Source organism: Giraffa tippelskirchi, chromosome 2 (genome assembly GCF_054371585.1).
Source record: "Giraffa tippelskirchi isolate mGirTip1 chromosome 2, T2T-mGirTip1v1.2.pri, whole genome shotgun sequence".
NCBI classification, from domain to species: domain Eukaryota; kingdom Metazoa; phylum Chordata; class Mammalia; order Artiodactyla; family Giraffidae; genus Giraffa; species Giraffa tippelskirchi.
The window spans coordinates 78,614,426-78,633,600 of NC_137276.1; the positions used below are offsets into that span (position 1 = coordinate 78,614,426).

At 37.3% G+C, this 19,175-nt stretch overlaps 1 protein-coding gene and 1 pseudogene across 2 annotated transcripts in view; one reads left to right on the plus strand and one right to left on the minus strand.

The window, feature by feature from the left end:
- Positions 1-19,175, plus strand: part of LOC145538024 (zinc finger protein 33B-like) — an 88,507-nt gene that overhangs the window by 43,053 nt on the left and 26,279 nt on the right. For both annotated transcript variants that reach the window (XM_081569289.1, XM_081569288.1), the window contains exons 4-6: positions 120-246; positions 506-601; positions 8,192-8,296. In XM_081569289.1, coding sequence (XP_081425415.1) covers positions 120-246; positions 506-601; positions 8,192-8,296 — 328 coding nt within the window. The remainder of the gene's footprint in view (positions 1-119; positions 247-505; positions 602-8,191; positions 8,297-19,175) is intronic.
- Positions 12,398-16,443, minus strand: LOC145538253 (son of sevenless homolog 1 pseudogene; annotated as a pseudogene).

Sequence of the window (19,175 nt, forward strand, 5' to 3'; positions counted from 1 at the left end):
GTAGACATCACAAACATTTTTATTAATTCTGAATAGTGAACAGTATAACTACTTCATGCAGATTTTCTATGTCTTCCAGTTATGATTACTTGAATTTGAACACAAATGTGCTATTTCAGGGATCCTTATCATTTGAGGATGCAACTGTGGGCTTCACTCAAGAGGAATGGCAGAAGCTGGACCCTGCTCAGAGGACCCTGTACAAGGATGTGATGCTGGAGAACTGTAGTCACCTCATCTCAGTGGGTAGGGATTGTTTTCCATGTAGATTCCTAGTTGCACATCCTTTCTTGGTTGCTAAATCCTGTGGAAGCTTTTTTGGGTTTGATCATATTTAGGCTTCAGATTTAGGGTGATTAAAAGGATTGTTGAAACACTACAAAGAATGTTTTTCTTTTTCTAGTAGAAGTTTGAAATGAGTGTCTGAAGCTTCATTTTCTGTTTTCTTCAGAAGCCCTAAAGCCTATGGGCCTAGCCAAATTCCCATGTCATTTCCTGTTCATAGGGTATTGCATCCCTAAACCAGAACTGATCTTCAAGTTGGAACAAGGAGAGCAGCCATGGGTATTAGAGGCAGAGTCTCCAAGCCAGAGCTACCCAGGTGAGTTAGGGTGTGTTAAATAGGACACCTGGTGACAGGTATGAATTATTTATATTCTTAATTGTTGCTCATATGTTCCTTTTTTCATTCAACAAATATTGAGTACCCACAAGCATCACTCAGGTTAGGTGTTGGAAATATATCAGTGAGCTAAATTTTGTCCCTGACCTCATGGAACTTACATTCTGATAGGGAGAGAAGGACAATCAACAAACGATAACACATGTATATACATAAAATATGCCAGTAAATACCAAGGAAATTGAGAAGGATAGGAATGATGGAGTGTTATACTTAAGAAAGGATATCAAGAAGGGCTTTCTGATGATATCAACTTGAGTAAAATGAGAATGAGAATCATGGAGAGTCTTGATGGCAGAGGTAACATCAAATGTCAGTCTACTAAGGCAGGGATGTACTTGATGTGTTTGAGGACACATAAATATTACTCTGGATTGGAGGAAATGAATGGGCAATGAGTAGTAAGAGTTGGCATTGTAGAGGCACTGGGAGCTCAAATTATGTAGTGCCATTTGGGCCATGATAAGGACTTTGATTTTATTCTGAGTGAGATGAGAAGCAATTGGCATAATTTAACCCCATAAGCAACATACATTGATATGTCTTTTAAATTGATCTTTCTAACTGCTGAGCGAAGAAAATATTGGGGGAATAGGGCTGAAAGCAAGAACATCAGTCAGAATAGTATTTCTGTCTGTGTAAATGTGACAGTGGCTTATCCTTGGTTGAAAGTGATGAGGAAGAATAAAAGTGATTGGCTTCTGGATATGTTTTGAAGGTGGGGACCTATAAGGTTTTCTGTTGAATTGGACAAGGAATGTGAGAAAAAGAAGAGTCAAAAAAGACTCCGAGGGTTTCATCCAGAAAAACTGGATCAATGGGCACCAATTGCCAAGATTGGAAAAACTGGGGAGAAACAGTTTGAGAGGAGTTAATAGGAGTTTACGGAGAAGGCAATGGCACCCCACTCCAGTACTCTTGCCTGGAAAATCCCATGGACGGAGGAGCCTGGTAGGCTACAGTCCATGGGGTCGCTAAGAGTCGGACACGACTGAGCGACTTCACTTTCACTTTTCCCTTTCATGCACTGGAGAAGGAAATGGCAATCCACTCCAGTATTCTTGCCTGGAGAATCCCAGGGACGGCGGAGCCTGATGGGCTGCCGTCTATGGGGTCACACAGAGTCGGACACGACTGAAGCGACTTAGCAGCAATAGGAGTTTAAATTGCACACATCAAGTTTCAGGTGACTATAAAATATCCAGGTTTACTTGTGAATCAGCATTTGGGTGTATAAGCAGAAGTAGATTAGGAAAGAGTACAGGTGGTAGATATTTATTTGGAAAGTGTCAGCTATGACAGTATTTAAAGCTTCAAAATGTAGTATTTAAAGCTAAGGGATTAGATGACATTTCTCCTTAGGAGGAGGAATGCACATATTTGAAAGGTCTGAAGGCTCATACCCTGGGACACTACCTTTCAGAAGACATGAGAATGAGATGGCTCAGCAGAAAAAAGAGAAGGAGCATTTGCAGACGGTGCAAACAGAGAATGTGGTGTCCTGTAGCTAAGTGAAGACAGTATTTAAAGGACAGAGTAAACTTCTTTGAAGAAGGATGTGTGAACTCAGCATTTTCTCCATCCTTGCCTTCAGGTCATCCAGAATCATTAATGTAAATGAGCAATACAAGCTCAGTTTATGACACTAGAGAATATCTAAAATCCCAAATCAGCACAAGTATACAAGTGGCAAAATCACTGGAAAACTCAAGCAAGAGTATATTTATTGCAGATGGATGGAAAACAAAAGCATTTTTCTTAGTAAGAGGAATTGGCAAAGTACTTTTCAGGGACAAAGTAAAGTAAATACTCTGAGGTGTGAAACCTAGATCTTTAGGTTAACCACAATGTTGCCCCCAGGGAGGTAGAACTTCTTTGGCTGGAGTTTGGTTCTGCAAAGCAGACTCATTAGGGCTAAGTGTGGAAACCGACACTTAAACCATATTTTTCAGTAGTACTCTTATTTCTCTGACAATGTAAGAAAAGAGACTTTCTGTTTGTGGGGGAAAAAAAACCCTCTCAGACACTTAAATGTGGGTTAATAAACTTACATGCTATCTTAGTGGGTAATCCTAGAACACAGAATTTAAAGCAAAAACTTACTTGATAGCAATTAGCTAGGATGTACAGTCAGTTCAGTCACTCAGTCGTGTCCAACTCTTTGGGACCACATGGACTGCCACACACCAGGCTTCGTTGTCCATCACCAATTCCTGGAGCTTACTCAAACTCATGTACAGACCTCCTTAAAAAATGAGAAAATGAAGAGTAAGGCTGGCAAAGAGGAATGTTAGGCACAAAGGGGCCATTACCTAGTTAGCTATGGCTCTGTGATAAGCACCTCTGGTTTCACAGTCAGCAAGACTTCATAGTCTTCATGTGAACCACTGCGTCCTCAAACAGTCTACCAGAGAGGTGGAAGGGAAGTTTCTGTCTTCTTGTTCCTCTCTCTCATTAGATAAGACTGGTCTGTAGAGTTTTTAACTCCCTCTCACTTATGGAGAAGGCAATGGCACCCCACTCCAGTACTCTTGCCTGGAAACTCCCATGGACAGAAGAGCCTGGTAGGCTGCAGTCCGTGGGGTCGCGAAGAATTGAACACGACTGAGTGACTTCACTTTCACTTTTCACTTTCATGCATTGGAGAAGGAAATGGCAACCCACTCCAGTGTTCTTGCCTGGAGAATCCCAGGGACAGCGGAGCCTGGTGGGCTTCCGTCTATGGGGTCGCACAGAGTCGGACACGACTGCAGCGACCCAGCAGCAGCAGCAGCAGCAGCACTTATGGATTACATCAGACAGCCTCTCTAGATAACTGCTGGGGAAGCCAGAGCCTTCATGGCTCCAGTTCAGCTCCTTGGGCAATGTAGTCTCTGTGAAGTCAGCACAACATTTGGTGTTCCTCAGTTGGTAGCTGCAGTGGTGTCAACCCCAGTTACCTGACTCCATGATTACCAACAGAGCAAGCCATTTGCTACTCTGTTGAGAAAGGAATGCAGATCTGAGCTGATCTATATACTGAGTCTGATATGTGTGTAAAGCACTTGTTCGTAAGGAATTATCCTGTTGGCCTAAGACATGGCTCTATTCCCTCTCCCAAGTAAACCTCATCTAGTTAGCTGTTTCTTAAAAAGCTCATGTTCTTTGAAGCTGAATAATCAACAAGGAACCAGCACAAATTCATTCAAGACAATTACAAGAAAAAAGGGGTGGAAAAGGTAACAAAAGTAGTAGATTAGATAGAGTTGCCTTATGATCAGAGTAGTTATAAAGTATATAAGAAATGTTACAAAATATTAAGCCATGAATTTTAAATAGGAGAATGAATTGATTACTTCTGTGATAGAAGAATCCAAGAAATATGCTAGTAAGTTAGAAAACAATTATGGGATGTCAAATTCAGAAAACAGTTGAAACTCAGTGAAGTAAACAAATTGGAGTAATCTTAAGGAAGAATAGGAACTGCTGAAATTATATTCAGAAAGATGAGAAAATGAGCAAGAAGAAACTGACATAAAATTTGAAGTAAATAAGGAATAAAAGAGATTCAATATGTATTCCATAAAAGCAATTCCTTCTCCAAAATAGAAAATCTTAATAACAGCCAGAGGGAAAATCACGTTGCCTCCTAAGGAATGAGACACTGCTAGAGACATCTAAATTGAAGCAAAGAAAAAATTTGTCAATCTAGAATAATGAACTCAGGAAACTATTTTTTTAAAGGATGAGATTTGTCGAAGAGAAATAAAGCCAGATACTAGTTAAAGGCCGTATAGATTTTATTCATTAGCTATGCAATAGAAGGATAAAGTTTTTTGTTTTTTTTTTTAATAAAACTGAGCTCAGCTCTAAATACAGCAAAGACAGCTGAGGATTTGTAGTCAACAGAGTGAAGGGGTAATGAGTAGAAAATTACTAAGGGTTAACATCAAGTGTAAGGAGATTCTTGCTAAACTGGCCTTACAGAATTCTTGCTAAATTCAGCCCAGGGGTTTACATATCAAGGCTGAAACATGAGGAACTTATGGGTGAGGAAATACCAAGGGTGAGGATATTCTCCCTAGGCTGACAAGGATTCTTGCTAAAACTGCTCAGCAGAGACAGACCCAAAAGGCCAAGGTTGAGACATAGTCAAGAATAGGTCTCAGAGGAGCTTAACTAAAATTTAGTCAAGGCGAGAGTCTTTGTCAGGATATATTGTTAAATTTGGATTGGTCCTGAAATAAATTATAGAAGCAATACCTTTTACTGTGTAATTTTTTTAGTAAAATTCTAACAGAGATACTACAGGAAGAGAAAAAAATGAAACCTAAAGAATACTTGAGTGGTAAGCAACAAGAAATTAGGAAACTTGTGGGTAAGTCTAAACAATATATGGGTAAAAATAATTATGATGTCTAATTTGTAAGGCTAAAAAAGACTGATATACTAAAAGACAGTTTCATAATTGAGTTGGGAGTTGATCAAATTGCATTTGATTCTTCTGTTAAAAAAAGAGGTTCAGATTATAGAATCACTTTAGATTTTAAGTTAAATATTAATGACAAAATTTAAGGGACAGCCACCTAAAGTGGAGAAACAGGTGTGTATAACCTTCAAAGTTGTATAGAGGAGAAAATGGAAAAGATAACAAAAAACCAAATCAGTCTAAAACAAAGGAAGAAAGGTACAGTAGAAGTAATGGTAAAGCTGGCAGATACAAAGCAGAAAGTAAAATGTAGGAGACAATGTGATATAATAATGACAATAATTGTATAAGGACCAAATTTACCAGTCAGAAGTAAAATTGTCAAATTGGATCTTCAAAAATAAAATAAAATTAATCTATAAGACATCAGGTTTTAGTGACTTGATATTTGTCTTTAGCATCTTTGCTTTTTCAATATTCAATGTTTTACCTGTCTGCAGAGTATCTCTAACAGGATACTCCAATTCCTCCAGTATGGCTAGAACTCCTATTAAAATCATCATTCACAAAGCACAATCTTCCATACTTATTTTCATTTATTAGATTCTATGAACCTTCTACTCTTACAACTGACATACCATCATTTTATTTTTCTCTCATCCTTTCTTACAGATATTATTGTTATACTTTTGTAAAAGTGTTAAAAAATATTTTTATTTCCTCATTTTCCACTGATACCACCCAAAACACTAACCATGTTCTTTTAGTTCTAATTTCTAAGTGAAATTATATTCCCCCAAACCATGTAGTTTATCATGTTATTAACTTGAGTTACATTTTTCCCAGAATGTAATATATGACATTTAAGTTTTCTCTTTTAATCATGCTTAAAATACTGCTATATCTCATCTCTATGGAACAAAACTAGGGGTGCTAAACTCCCATTTAATCCTTCCTGAATATGATCCATATATATATGCTTTCCTTTCCTACAGCTGTGTCTTCGATTCTGTGTACTTAATGATTCTCATGAATTAATATGTGAAAGTGCATGGAGCAGAGCCTGGGTTGTGGTGATAGTTTGTTAATTTTCCTGTTATTATCATTATTAACATTTTTAAGCTTTTTTTTTTTACACTCCTTTTCAGATTGTTTCTTGATTTTGATTTTATTTTCCCAGCTTTTTTGAAATGTTTCTTGCTTGTTTTGATTTGCATTATCAGCTATAGATTCTGATTCTTGATGGTGTATGGATATTGAATGAGGCTATTTTCTTATCTATGTTATGCTTTCTCCAAAGAGAGCTTATCTTATTTTGTTATATAACTTATAATGGATATTGGATCATTTCTTAATTGTAACTCTTGATGAATGAGAGGCCCTTTATATTGATTCATTCAGAAAACACTGCAAGAAATTAACTTTTCAGTTCAGATATTGAGTTATAAACCTCTAGATTCCTGTTCAGAAATTAGAGGTTTGAATAAAAGTTGAGATTTGTGTTTTGAAAAACACACGGCTTGTTAAGGACCACTAATTCCAGTACTCAAAGGAAATCAGAGGTAAACACTTGTAAGATCATAGGTTACAGTTAGAAAAAGGAGGAGAAAAAAAGCTGAATATTTTAAATTTTAGCAGTTAATAGAGGGTGTTTATACTACAAAGGAGTATTGTTCAGTGTTGTGACAGAATGAGATGTACAGGATGTAATTAATTTTAAATTTCAATGTAAATATAACTTGAAATTGTAGAGATGTTGTAAAGATTTATTTGGAAACAGATATGACACAGTGTAATTTCCCTGATGTTTAATGTTTAGGTTCTGAGCAAAGCCAAAATGGGAATGTAAGCCTGCTTACTGAAAGTCTTGGTTGAACTTGAACAATATCTGGCAAATTAATAGCTGTCATTTCTAGAAAGAATACATTTATTATGGCTTTGTGGAGTGATAGTATAGATACCCAGTATGAATATCGTTGGTAAAAAGTATTTTTCCCGCTAGAATTGTACCTGTAGTCTATTTTGTCTAATGGTGCTCGGAGACAAAGGGCTCTGGACAGGTTTTTGCGTAAGGTCATCATTGTTATACTGCATATACTGAATAGGAAGATAACAAGGTGAAGTCTAGCTGAGAATTCTTAGAGTAAATTAATATAAGTATCAGTAATTATTTTAGGTTAGGTCCTCCATGGTTTTAAATATAAATAAAACCCAGAAATGTAGAGATCTGTTCAGAAGTTAAAAAAATGTATTAATGTATTAAATTCGTCACAGCAAATTTAAGATGAGGAAAAGTTAGCATTTGATGGTAGGGTAAGATAACTTTTGCAGAATCTTAGAGAATAAGATGTATATACCAAAACTAAAAACAAATAGATCTGGCTGTCTTTCAATCTTTCTTGTCTCTTTGATTTTACATTCCTGGTAGACATTTGTAGACTTTGTAAGTCACATGAGTAGAGGGAGAATAAGAAAGTAGGCTGCTACAGGTCTTCTTAAGCAGGAACACATTGGTACTTTTCCATAAATTTAATTTGGTATTAACAGTATAATAATATATAAAGAAATAAAAATAATTTTAAAAAGATAATTCAACTAGAAACACTAGAAACATATAAAGCATAGAGATTTAGCTACAGTATATTAAGTATAAGAAAATTAGATAAAGTCTAATTTGTTTCCTTCAAAAGATCAAATCAATCCTCTGATATCTCTCCAGGGTACTCTATGTACTAATCTTCATTTCCTTTCTGGTTCTCTGTATATCCCAGACCTGACTCAGTCTTTTTTTCCCCAAAGTATATCTTCCTTTATTCACTGTGCTTTTATTTATTTTTAACCCCTATATTAAGTCTTGAACTATTTACCTGTGTAAACATTGTCAAATGTAGATGTCTTTATTCTGAGTTTTTATTCCCCATTTCCACTGTGTCAGGTTTTGTTTCTTTCTTCTAAGCCAAAAGAATGGGGGACACAGACATCTTGGATTACTCTTATTTAAAGAAACTGAGTCAATCATATAAAAGGGTATTTGTATATAAGGGTAAGTTTATCATAATTATAGTAAAATTAGTAACGTACAGTTTTTTTCTCATTTCTAGAAGTCTGCAGGATTGTTAACCAGCTGGAACAGAGTCAGGGAATGCACAACAGACATTTCTGGCAAGCTCCATTTATCAACAACAAAACACTGACTATAGAGAGAGGTAATGTATTAGGAAAAATGTTTAATTTCAGCACATACCCAGTTCCTTTCATAAAAATACCCTGTAAATGTGATACAAGTGGGATGAGTTTGAAATATATTTCAGAATTAATTATTGAGAAAAACTGTTTAAGAAAGAAGTCTGATGATCTCAGTGCATATGAAAAATTATTCCTTCATATTAACCATGCAAAAGCGCATGTGAGAGAGAAACCTTATGAATTAATTCAGAATGGAAAGTATGTCATTCAAAATGAAGACTTCTTTCCATATGAGAAAATTAAACACACACCAGGGGAAAAATCCTATGAATGTAGTCATTGTGGGAAAACCTTCAGTTGCAACTCAGGTCTCAAAGTACATCAGAGAAGGCACATAAGGGAGAAGGCCTATGAATGTATTGAATTTGGGAAAACCTCTAAGAAATCAGTTCTCACAGTACATTCAAAATTATATACAGAGGAAAAACCTTTTAAATATATTAATAGCAATGAGAGAAATCTTAGTACCTAGCTGTTGATACCTTGAAATACTGTGGAAAATTCATACAGGACATGACCCTTATTAATGTAAAGTGGTAAATTGTTTACTGTAAGTTATATTCCAAAGCAAATGAAAGAGTTACCGTGGGAGAAAACACTATGAATGTGATGAATATTGTTAATAAGACAACTTAAAATGAATACATGTGGAAGAAACCCTACTAATATATGTAGGGAGTGTGTGGAAATATAAATTTGGGCTTATTAAATAACTTAAGTAGGAGATAATCGTATGAATCAAACATATGTGGAGAAATTTTCTTCCAGAACTTGGCCACTACTAATAGTCAGATATACCACACCTGGGGAAAGCTGTCAACATCTTACATATTTTTTTGAACCCTTCATACACAAGTTGTACTTACTGTATGTCAGGCAAATAATAGGGATGATATCAATAATACAGCCGTGTTTAAAAATGCCATTTTATTGGACAAGAAAATTGATACTGAGATGAAGTCTTAAAGATTTTTTGAATGTGAAGGCTTTAACAGAATTCAGACTTTATTATAGCTGAAGTTTGTATTGAAGGAAGTCTTATCAACTTAGGAAATATGGACAGAGTTTTTCCTTATTCTAAATGTTATATTTTGTGCTTATTTCAAATTTTTTCATAGAAATAAAACTGAAAATAGATATTTACAAAAATATTAACTGTGGAATGTGAAGCTTTTTTAAAAGCACACATTAATCTTTTAAGTCTCTGATTTTACTTTTGGAGAAACACATGTCAGCTCATGGTCCTCCCCATCATGAGTCATTACATGTGTTTGATGAATCTGAACCCCAACTGTGTTATTACTCATGCAAATACAGTTCCTGCATGTCTGTGTTTTCCTTTCTGCGGTTCTGTGGTTGGTTGAATCCACAGATGCAGAACCTGAGGGTATGGAGGGCCTACTGTGAAAGACTTGAGCATCAGCTGATTTTGGTATTCGAAGAGATATCCTGGAACCAATACCCAGCAGATGCTGAGGGGTGACTGTACTGCCTAATGGTTTGGTTCAGCCCCAGGCCTACCTCTGGAGCATCTCAGAATGGACTAGATCCACATCAGAACAATTGCCAGGATCAGCAAGGGGTAGCTTTGAGACTGCCTCTGCTTCCTCTTATTATGTTCAGTAACCAGAACATTGAGTGTGAATGAAGCTGGTGTACTGGCTAGAATACTCTAGTATATATGATCTCAGTGCCCCCATCCAGATTCACAGGAAGCTTTTCATAGTCTGTTCTACAACCTGTAACCATTGCCATCTTCCACAGATTCTAAATTTGGTTAATATTGATCCCACACATCTTATACTTTTACAATAATACACATATATCATTGCATGTATATATGTGTAATAACATTGTTTTACAAGTAATATCAGTGAGAATGTTTTATGCAACTTGCTTTTGTCTTCAAATGCGTGGTTTTGGTATTTATACATGTGGGTATATTTTGCTTTAGTTGATTCATTTTAATAAAACAACCCAAACTAAAAAGTGGCAAATGATTTGAACAGATGCTTCACAAAATAAGATACACAGTGGCCAATAAATAAGTGAAAGATGCCTAACATCATTATTCATCAGGGATATTCAAATGAAAACCACAATTAAATAAAATAGCTATTAGAATAACTATATCAAAAAGTGACAGTACGAAGCATTGACAAAACTGTGGAACAACTGCAACTCCTGCACACTGCTCACCGAAATGTAAAATGGAACAACCATGTCGGAAGAGCTTAACACTGCATATAATAACCCTAACAACCCAGAAATCTTGCTCTTCAATATTTAACCAATCAATATAAAAACAGATGTCTACACAAAAATACACATTAAGTTCATTACAGCTATATTCTTAACAATCAAAAACTAGAAACAACGGATGAATGAATAAATAAATTATAATATATGCATACAATAGAATACCACTCAGCAATAAAAATGAAGGTGTTCACAGCTCCTTTCACACTGGGTAACTGCATTTCCATAGTATGGTTAGAGGGACAGCCACAAGCCAGAACATGGAAAACCAGTAAATTTTTGTGGGAGAATGGGGGAAAATGACAATCTAGCATAAGTTAACAGTTTCCTAAATATAAATCATATACTTGACAGTTACATATTTTAAAAAGTTCTTCTGTCATTGTTAATGACACAAAACTTCTCTTGTTTGAAGGCAAGGCCATCATATTTTGTTTATGTAGGGAGGGTGAGTAGGGGAATGTTCTTAAAATTGGTATCAGTTCAGTTACTCAGTCGTGTCCAACTCTTTGTGACCCATGGACTGTAGCATGCCAGGCTTCTGTGTCCATCACCACATCCTGGAGCTTGCTCAAACTCATATTCATCAAGTCAGTGATGCCATCCAACCATCTCATCCTCTGTCATCCCCTCTCCTTTTGCCTTCAGTCTTTCTCAGCATCAGGGTCTTTTCTGATAAAATTGGTGTAATTATTCTTAAAAATAGAAGTACTTCTTTGGTGAAGCCTCAGTACCCATTCAGTTCACTGTAATAATCTGTAAGCAGAACAGCAGTACAGTGTTGGGCCTTGATTCCAGTAAGGTCAGGTACCACATCCTTTTCTCACAGTCCTCTGAATAATTTTTAAGAAAATATTCTAAAGGAGTACAAGTAAAAGCAAAGAAAAACAAAGGAGGATTTGAAGATCCCTGTTTAAGATTTATTTTTTAAAAGTGCAAAATATTTTGAATTACAAAAGCTGTCATCCTGTGGGCCTGCTGGACACTAGACTATGTTTTCTACCCCTTTCATGATAAAGATCACTTCACAAAAAGATAACTTCTGCTTACTGGCTGGGAAAAGGTCCCTTTACTTGATTTTCAAGTACAATCAGTTGTCCAGTTCCTCTAGATAAGTCTTTTCATATTTTAAACAGATACTATTTCCACTTTGTAATTACATCTAGGTTAAAATTTATTGTCTTATACTGCATCCTGAAGTAGAGTCATTAGTGTTTGGAGTTCTCATTTTAAGCCCTCAGTACTGGCACATTCAGTGCATCCACCACCAGCAATGGATTTGGGGCTAGGAAAACATACATCCTGGTACAGAGGAACTTGGGGAAAATGGGCATTCTCCAACAGTGGTAGTCCATCTCTGTGCATGGATGGGTGTGTGCTCCCTTTTGTAAGTTTTTGGAGGGAGTTCAGGGATATGTTGAGAAGTGCTTTGTCATCAAGGAACAGGCGACCCAGCAGTGGAATGCAGGTCCACTTTTTGTGTTGGTGGTGATGGCAGATAACTTCTTGTGCCATGCAGAGAAGGTATTTGAGGAGGAGGTGGTGTAAAGGGGAAAGGGAACTTTGGGACAAAGGCATTACTATGGTCACTTTTTTCCCCAAAGTGGGAGGTTGGGTATAGTGGTGAGTTTAAGAAAACATCAGGTGTCCTCATGGGTTCTCATGGAGGTAACAAGGGAGAGCTTTCAGGAGGGCCTGATATATAGGTCTGGTCTGATACTGAATATTGTGGTGAATAGGCTTTTGGCGTGGGTTTCCCCAGAGGAATTGCTGGGGGGCTGTCCAAATGCTTAGACGTCATCTTAGATGGTGAAGATTCTGCTGGAGCAGATTCTTGTCATCTTATTGGAGGAACAGGAGGGTAGGGACAGGCTCTTGGTTAAACTTAGAGATGATACTGAAGCAGATCTCGAATGAAAAGGGCTTGAATGGTCAGAATCAGGCATGCTGCAAACATCTGTGGTACTGGAAGCACCAGAAGCAGGAGGAGGTGTTAGTGATGTTCTTGGAGAATTTGGTGCAGATGCTATACTTTCTGTTTCACTTTCAGAGGTTCTACTTTAACTATTTTTCCTTGGCTCTTGCTGCAGAGGTGTGGGATGTCTCATAGTACCTGGTCTTGGGTTTAATGGACAAATACTGGGAGATTTTAGTGAATGGCTATATTCTTTTGGAAATCTTGGGAGAGGCTTAGGGTTTCATGGTTCTGTTTCTAGGTATTTGTTGAAAAGATAGTCTGTAAATTCTTTTTCCATTCTGTTTCCCATTGGATTCAAGTTTTCAAAGAACTTTTTGATATCTGATTTTAGTCATAAACAATAAGACTGATTTTGGTATTTCTGGATTTCACCCGCCATTTTCTGCTATGTTCTTCCTTTTGCTGAAGTTTATAAGCTCTCTTCCATGCCTTTTTAGGACCTCAGGGCTGCCTTCTTCTGTTTTCAAGATATTAGTAAGATAAATTCCAAAGCACATATGGTGGATTAATAGACCTGAGTTTTGCCAAATATTTCTTTTTTTTTCCTCAAATATTTCTTACAGTGATCTTCATGTAGTTCATGAGCTGTTTCTAAAATTTTCTTTTGACACCTTTGTATTTGCTCAAACATGTGGTCTAGTCTGTAAACAAGTAATAAGTTAATAGCATAGCCAACCTCAAGGACACCATTGACGTTGTTCAGCTCTTGAAAGACTTTCAGAATCTCAATTATTCAGCTCACCACAGCTACTTTTTCTTCTAAGTTTTCAGTTTCTACATTTCTCAAACCACAGAGTGAAATTAGTGGTATGCTGGATCATTTTCAGAAGGTTAGGAGAATTAATCTCTTTGTTTTCTTTTGCCCACATACTTTCAACTAATTCTGATGATTATACAGTTCGATGTAAATCTGATTCAGGTAGAGTGAGCTGTTGAGGAATTTCTGTTGGTTTAAGGGGAGCAGGTCAAAAGTCTCTATGTGGTCAAAATTCTCTCTTTCCACCAGGTCTGCTTATATGCCATTCATCCGTGGGAGGTGAACTCTGAAATGTAATATTATGACCTGGTCCATTGTCTCTTGCAATTCAGTTCTTTTCCTTTTGATTATTTTAGTGATGGATTCAACCCATTTTTTCTTTGCTTTACCTCTTACTGTTCCAATAAATTCCTCCATTAGCTGCAAAAGATCTGAATCTCTTTCAAAATCATAGTGGTGCACTACTCAGTGTCAACATAGATTTAATGCTCACACCTGCACAGGCTGTATGTATTTTTTTCGAAACCTTTTTCAGTTCTGCACTCAAGGGCTAATCTTCTCTAAAGCTATGAAATCAGCTTCTGTTGGCTCAGGCTCTGGAATTTCAAACCTTATTCTATTATAAGACTCAGTAGTTCTTAAGGTTTACAAAAGATCTATATGTTGTAAGAAATGTCTGAACAAAATTGGGATCCATGTATATATGGTATGTGAGCCTCTCTATAAGTTTAATAACAGTTCCTGCTTTGATGATTGGAATTCCAGCTTTGGGCTACATGTTTTCTTCAAATATGATATTTTCTTCCGAGTCAGGCTCTGCAAATCTATAAACATCAGCACTAGAGAGTCTCATCTGCTCCTCCTTTTCTTCCTATAGTATTGTCACATCAACCATCCTTTCCAGTGTTCTCTGGTACGATAAAGATATCAGTGCTGCCATCCAACTCTTTTTCTCTTCATCTGACTTGGCAGAAAATGTAACACTATTTTCATCTTTTTAAATTGTTTCAAAAGCATGCTTGTACTCACTAGTGTCATCTTTGTCATTAATTTGTAACTTTCTCATAAAAAACATTTCTTTAAGGTGATATTCTGCATTGGTAGCACCTGGAAGTTTTGGCTACCCATGATTTGATTTACAGAAAATCATTAAGCCATCAAAGAGAAATATGTTTCTTTCATGTTTCTCCTACATGTGTAAGAGTTCCTTCCATTACAAATTCATTGCAGCAGTGTCCATTGTCTTTTCCTCCCAACCATCAATATTCTTCTGAATCTCATTCATTTTCTTGATTGCTAGTTGTTTCCCCTTCATTTGCTCACTATAAATCCAACATGCAGATTCACCCAGTCTACGTTTTGCAAGACTTTTAGAACATATTTTTTTCCTATACCACTATGAACATTAAGCAAAGCTGTTATTGCTTGTTTCAAACATTCCTTGTCGTCTTGTTCTTCACTCTTCTTACTGCTTCAGAAGTTTGAAGTAATGTAGACAGTGGTAAATGGGCTAGAAGTAGCCTGGGTAAAACATATTGAACAGCTTTTTTGAAACCTTTACCTATTGACTGAGAAGATTGAGGGCAAGAGGAAAAGGGGGTGACAGAGGAAGATGGTTGGATGGCATCACTGATTCAATGGACGTGAGTTTGAGCAAACTCTGGGAGATGGTGAAGGACAGGGAAATCTGGCATGCTGCAGTCCATGAGGTTGCAAAGAGTTGGACATGATTTAGCGACTGAAAAACAACAAGAGTGCCACTCCAGGCTTTGATAACTGACTAAGGAAATGATCATGAAAACCAGGTCATAGAATATCTCAAGCATATGATTCAAAAGGATCAAATGCCAGTTCCTCTACTGTCTTCAAAGCAGCTTCCTACTAATGGATGGTGACTACCTTCATCTGTCATTTCTACAGTATTTTCTATATGGTCCAGTAACTTACCACCAGGTTCATGTATATCTACTATATGACCAAATGTATTTTCTACATCATTAGCTGAAAAACAGTTTTGTATTAATGACAAAGCACTCTCTAAAATCGTTTATAATTTAACTTCCCTTATGTATGTCAAATTTCTGCCATAAATGCTTTTACAAAATCATAATAACGTTGCTCTTCTGAGGTGGAAGGCTCTTTCATCAGTTAAAGATAATATATCTTCTACATCTTGGTGAACCATATCCATCAATACTTTATCAGCATATATTGACACTTTAATATCTTGTTTTGTAATTTCATAATGCTGTATATTTCGCACCAACTTTTAAAATGTCTGCAGAAATGTATTCTAACACTGCTACTATGTAAACAGAAACCTGGTGGTCAGTTTTATAATCTAGGACCTCCCTTAACAAAAGATGAATTTTTTTCTACTGGGAGACAGAAAAAAGTTTCTTCGCATCCTCTTTTCAGTAGCCCACTGGGCATCAACTATTGCCCATTTATCAACTGGATGAAGGAAACTTTTTTGAACATGTTCCTCTACATCTGAAGAACTTAGGGGCTGAGTGTGACATTGCATATTTAATAATTGCAAAATTAATTCTTTAGCATACTGAAGAGCATCATCATTAGACTCAACAGTAGGATGAACTTGCCCCTGAACATTTTTTCAACGCAGACACCAGCAGCCCCAACTTGGGTGCGTTCTCTTCAGCTAAAAACAGAGCAGCTGCTGCGCCTGCATGCCCCCGACTCCGTCCAGGGAGAGGGCCGGTGGTGGCCGGGCTGGGGGAGTCACCAGAGGGCGAGCTCCCAGCGTAGAGTCTGGCCGCAGTCTCAGCGGATGGCCCGGACTCCGCAGGGGGCCGATCTCCCAGGCTAGCCCCAGAGATGAGGCTGGCACCTGGCCACCCATCCCACAGGCACCAGCCGCGGAGAGAGAACGCAGCCGGTAGGCAGTGGTGGCGGCCTCATCAGGCAACGCCGCCCAGGGACCAGGCCTCTCACCTATTCCCGGCCTGCCGGCACCGCCCCAGGTTGCTCTCCACCGCTGTGGCTGGACTCCGGGCTGGTCTGCCCCAGTCGCAGAGCCGGTGGCTGTGGGAGGGGTGCAGAGGGACGCTCCGGCCTGGCCCATTTTCTTTAAAATTGTTTTCTGTTGCCATATACTCCACAGCTATTTCCCATTATTAATATATTAATACAGTACATTTGTTATAATTAATGAACCAATATTGAGACGTTATTGTTAACTAAAGTTCATACTTTAATATTTAGATTTCCTTAAGTTTTCCCTAATATCCTTTTTCTTTTCCAGAATCCCACTTATTCCCTCATCCTCATCCCTAACAAGCCACTAAATCTGTATCTATGGAAATGCCTATTGTGAACTTTTTACATGTAAATGGAGTTGTATACTATTTGGCCTTTTGTTGTCTGTTGCTTTTTTTTTTTTTTCTGACGTAGCATGAGGCTTTCAAGGGCCATCTCTTTTATAACATATAAGAATATTTCATTGTGTAGTTACTGTATTTTGTTTATCCATCCCTCAGTTGGTGGACATTTGGATTGTTTCTACCTTTTGCCTACTATAAATAATGCTGCTGTGAACATACATATTACATATTTTGGGTTAATACTTGTTTATAATTAGAAGTGGAATTGCTAGGAACTGCCAAACTTTTCTACATACAGCAGCTGCACCATTTTACATTCCCACCAGAATATATGAGGGCTCCAATTTTTCTAATACTTAACTGCACTTGATAGTGTGTATGTAAAAAGTTTACTCATCCTCTTGAGTGGTAGTGGTAGCTTACTGTGGTTTTGATTTGCATTTCCTTAATAACTTATGGTATTAAGCCTCTTTTCATGAACTTCTTGGCCACTAGCATATCTTTTTTGGTGAAATGTCTATTCAATAGAGTATTTTCTCATTTTTAACTGTTTTTTTGTTTGTTTGTTTTGTTTTGAGGTATAAAAGTTCAGTATGTATTCTGGATTGTATACCTTTATTGGATATATAACATGTAAATATTTTCTCTCATACTGGAGATTGTCTTTTTACTCTTGATAATGTCATTTCTTTGATGCAGAAATGTTTTCAGTTTCAATGAACTCCAATTTCTGTTTTTGTGTGTGTTTGGATTCATATATATAAGTGAAAGTGAAGTCGCTCAGTCGTGTCCAACTCTTAGTGACCCCATGGACTGCAGCCTACCAGGCTCCTCCGTCCATCGGATTTTCCAGGCAAGAGTACTGGAGTGGGTTGCCATTGCCTTCTCCAGGGGATCTGCCCAACCCAGGGATTGAACTCAGATCTCCTGCATTGCAGGCAGATGCTTTAATTTCTGAGCCACCAGAGAAGTATCCATATATATATATATATATATACATAAGAAATTGTCTAATTCAAGAGCATAGTGATTTTTGCCTGTTTCCTTCTGATAGTTTCATATTTTTAGCTTTCACACCTAGGGCTTTGTTTATTTTGAGTTAATTTTTGTATGTATTCTCAGGTAAATATCTAACTTCATTCTTTTGCATGTGAAGAACCAGTTGTTCCAGGATCATTTGCTAAAGAGACTGTTTTCCTATTGAATGATTTGGTATTACCCCTTACCCCTATTGAAAATTAATTGAGCACAGATGTATGGGTTTATTTCTGGACTCTCAGTTCTAATTTATTGGTCTATATGTCTATGCTTCTGTTAGTACCACACCATTTTGGTTACTGTAGCTTTGTAATCAGTTTAAAAACCAGATTATGTGAATCTTGCAACTTTGTTCTTTTTCTGTATTGTTTTGGCTGTTCAGGATCCCTTGCAAGTTCCTTATAAATTTGAGGATCACCTTTTTCATTTCTGCAAAAAAAGCTGTTTGAATTTTGATAGGTATTATAAATCTGTAGATTGTCTTGGATAATATTGTGATATGAACAGTATTAAGGTCTTCCAATTCAGAAACATGAGATGTCATTTTCACTTATTTAGGATTTCTTTAATTCTTTCTGTGATATTTTGTAGTTTCAGTGTTAAAAGTTTTGTACCTCCTTGAATAAATTATTTCTTGGTATTTATTACCTTTGATGGTATTTATTATCTTTGATGAAAATGGGATAATTTTCATTTCCTTTTTAGATTTTCATTGTGTATAGAAATAATTGATTTTTGTGGGTTCAGTTCAGTTCAGTTCAGTCGCTCAGTCGTGTCCGACTCTTTGCGACCCCATGAATTGCAGCACGCTAGGCCTCTCTGTCCATCACCAACTCCCGGAGTCTACCCAAACCCATGTCCATCGAGTCGGTGATGCCATCCAACCATCTCATCCTCTGTCGTCCCCTTCTCCTCCCACCCCCAGTCCTACCCAGCATTAGGGTCTTTTCCAATGAGTCAATCCTTCGCATGAGGTGCCCAAAGTATTGGAGTTTCAGCTTGCAACATCAGACCTTCCAATGAACACCCAGGATTGATCTCTTTTAGGATGGATTGATTGGATCTCCTTGCAGTCCAAGGGACTCTCAAGAGTCTTCTCCAACACCACAGTTCAAAAGCATCAATTCTGCGGTGCTCAGCTTTCTTCACCGTCCAACTCTCACATCCATACATGACCACTGGAAAAACCATAGCCTTGACTAGACGGACTTTTGTTGGCAAAGTAATGTCAATGCTATCTAGGTTGGCCATAACCTTCCTTCCAAGGAGTAAGCGTCTTTTAATTTTATGGCTGCAATCACCATCAGCAGTGATTTTGGAGCCCCAAAAAATAAAGTCTGACACTGTTTCCACTGTTTCCCCATCTATTTCCCATGAAGTGATGGGACCAGATGCCATGATCTTAGTTTTCTGAACGTTGAGCTTTAAGCCAACTTTTTCACTCTCCTCTTTCACCTTCATCA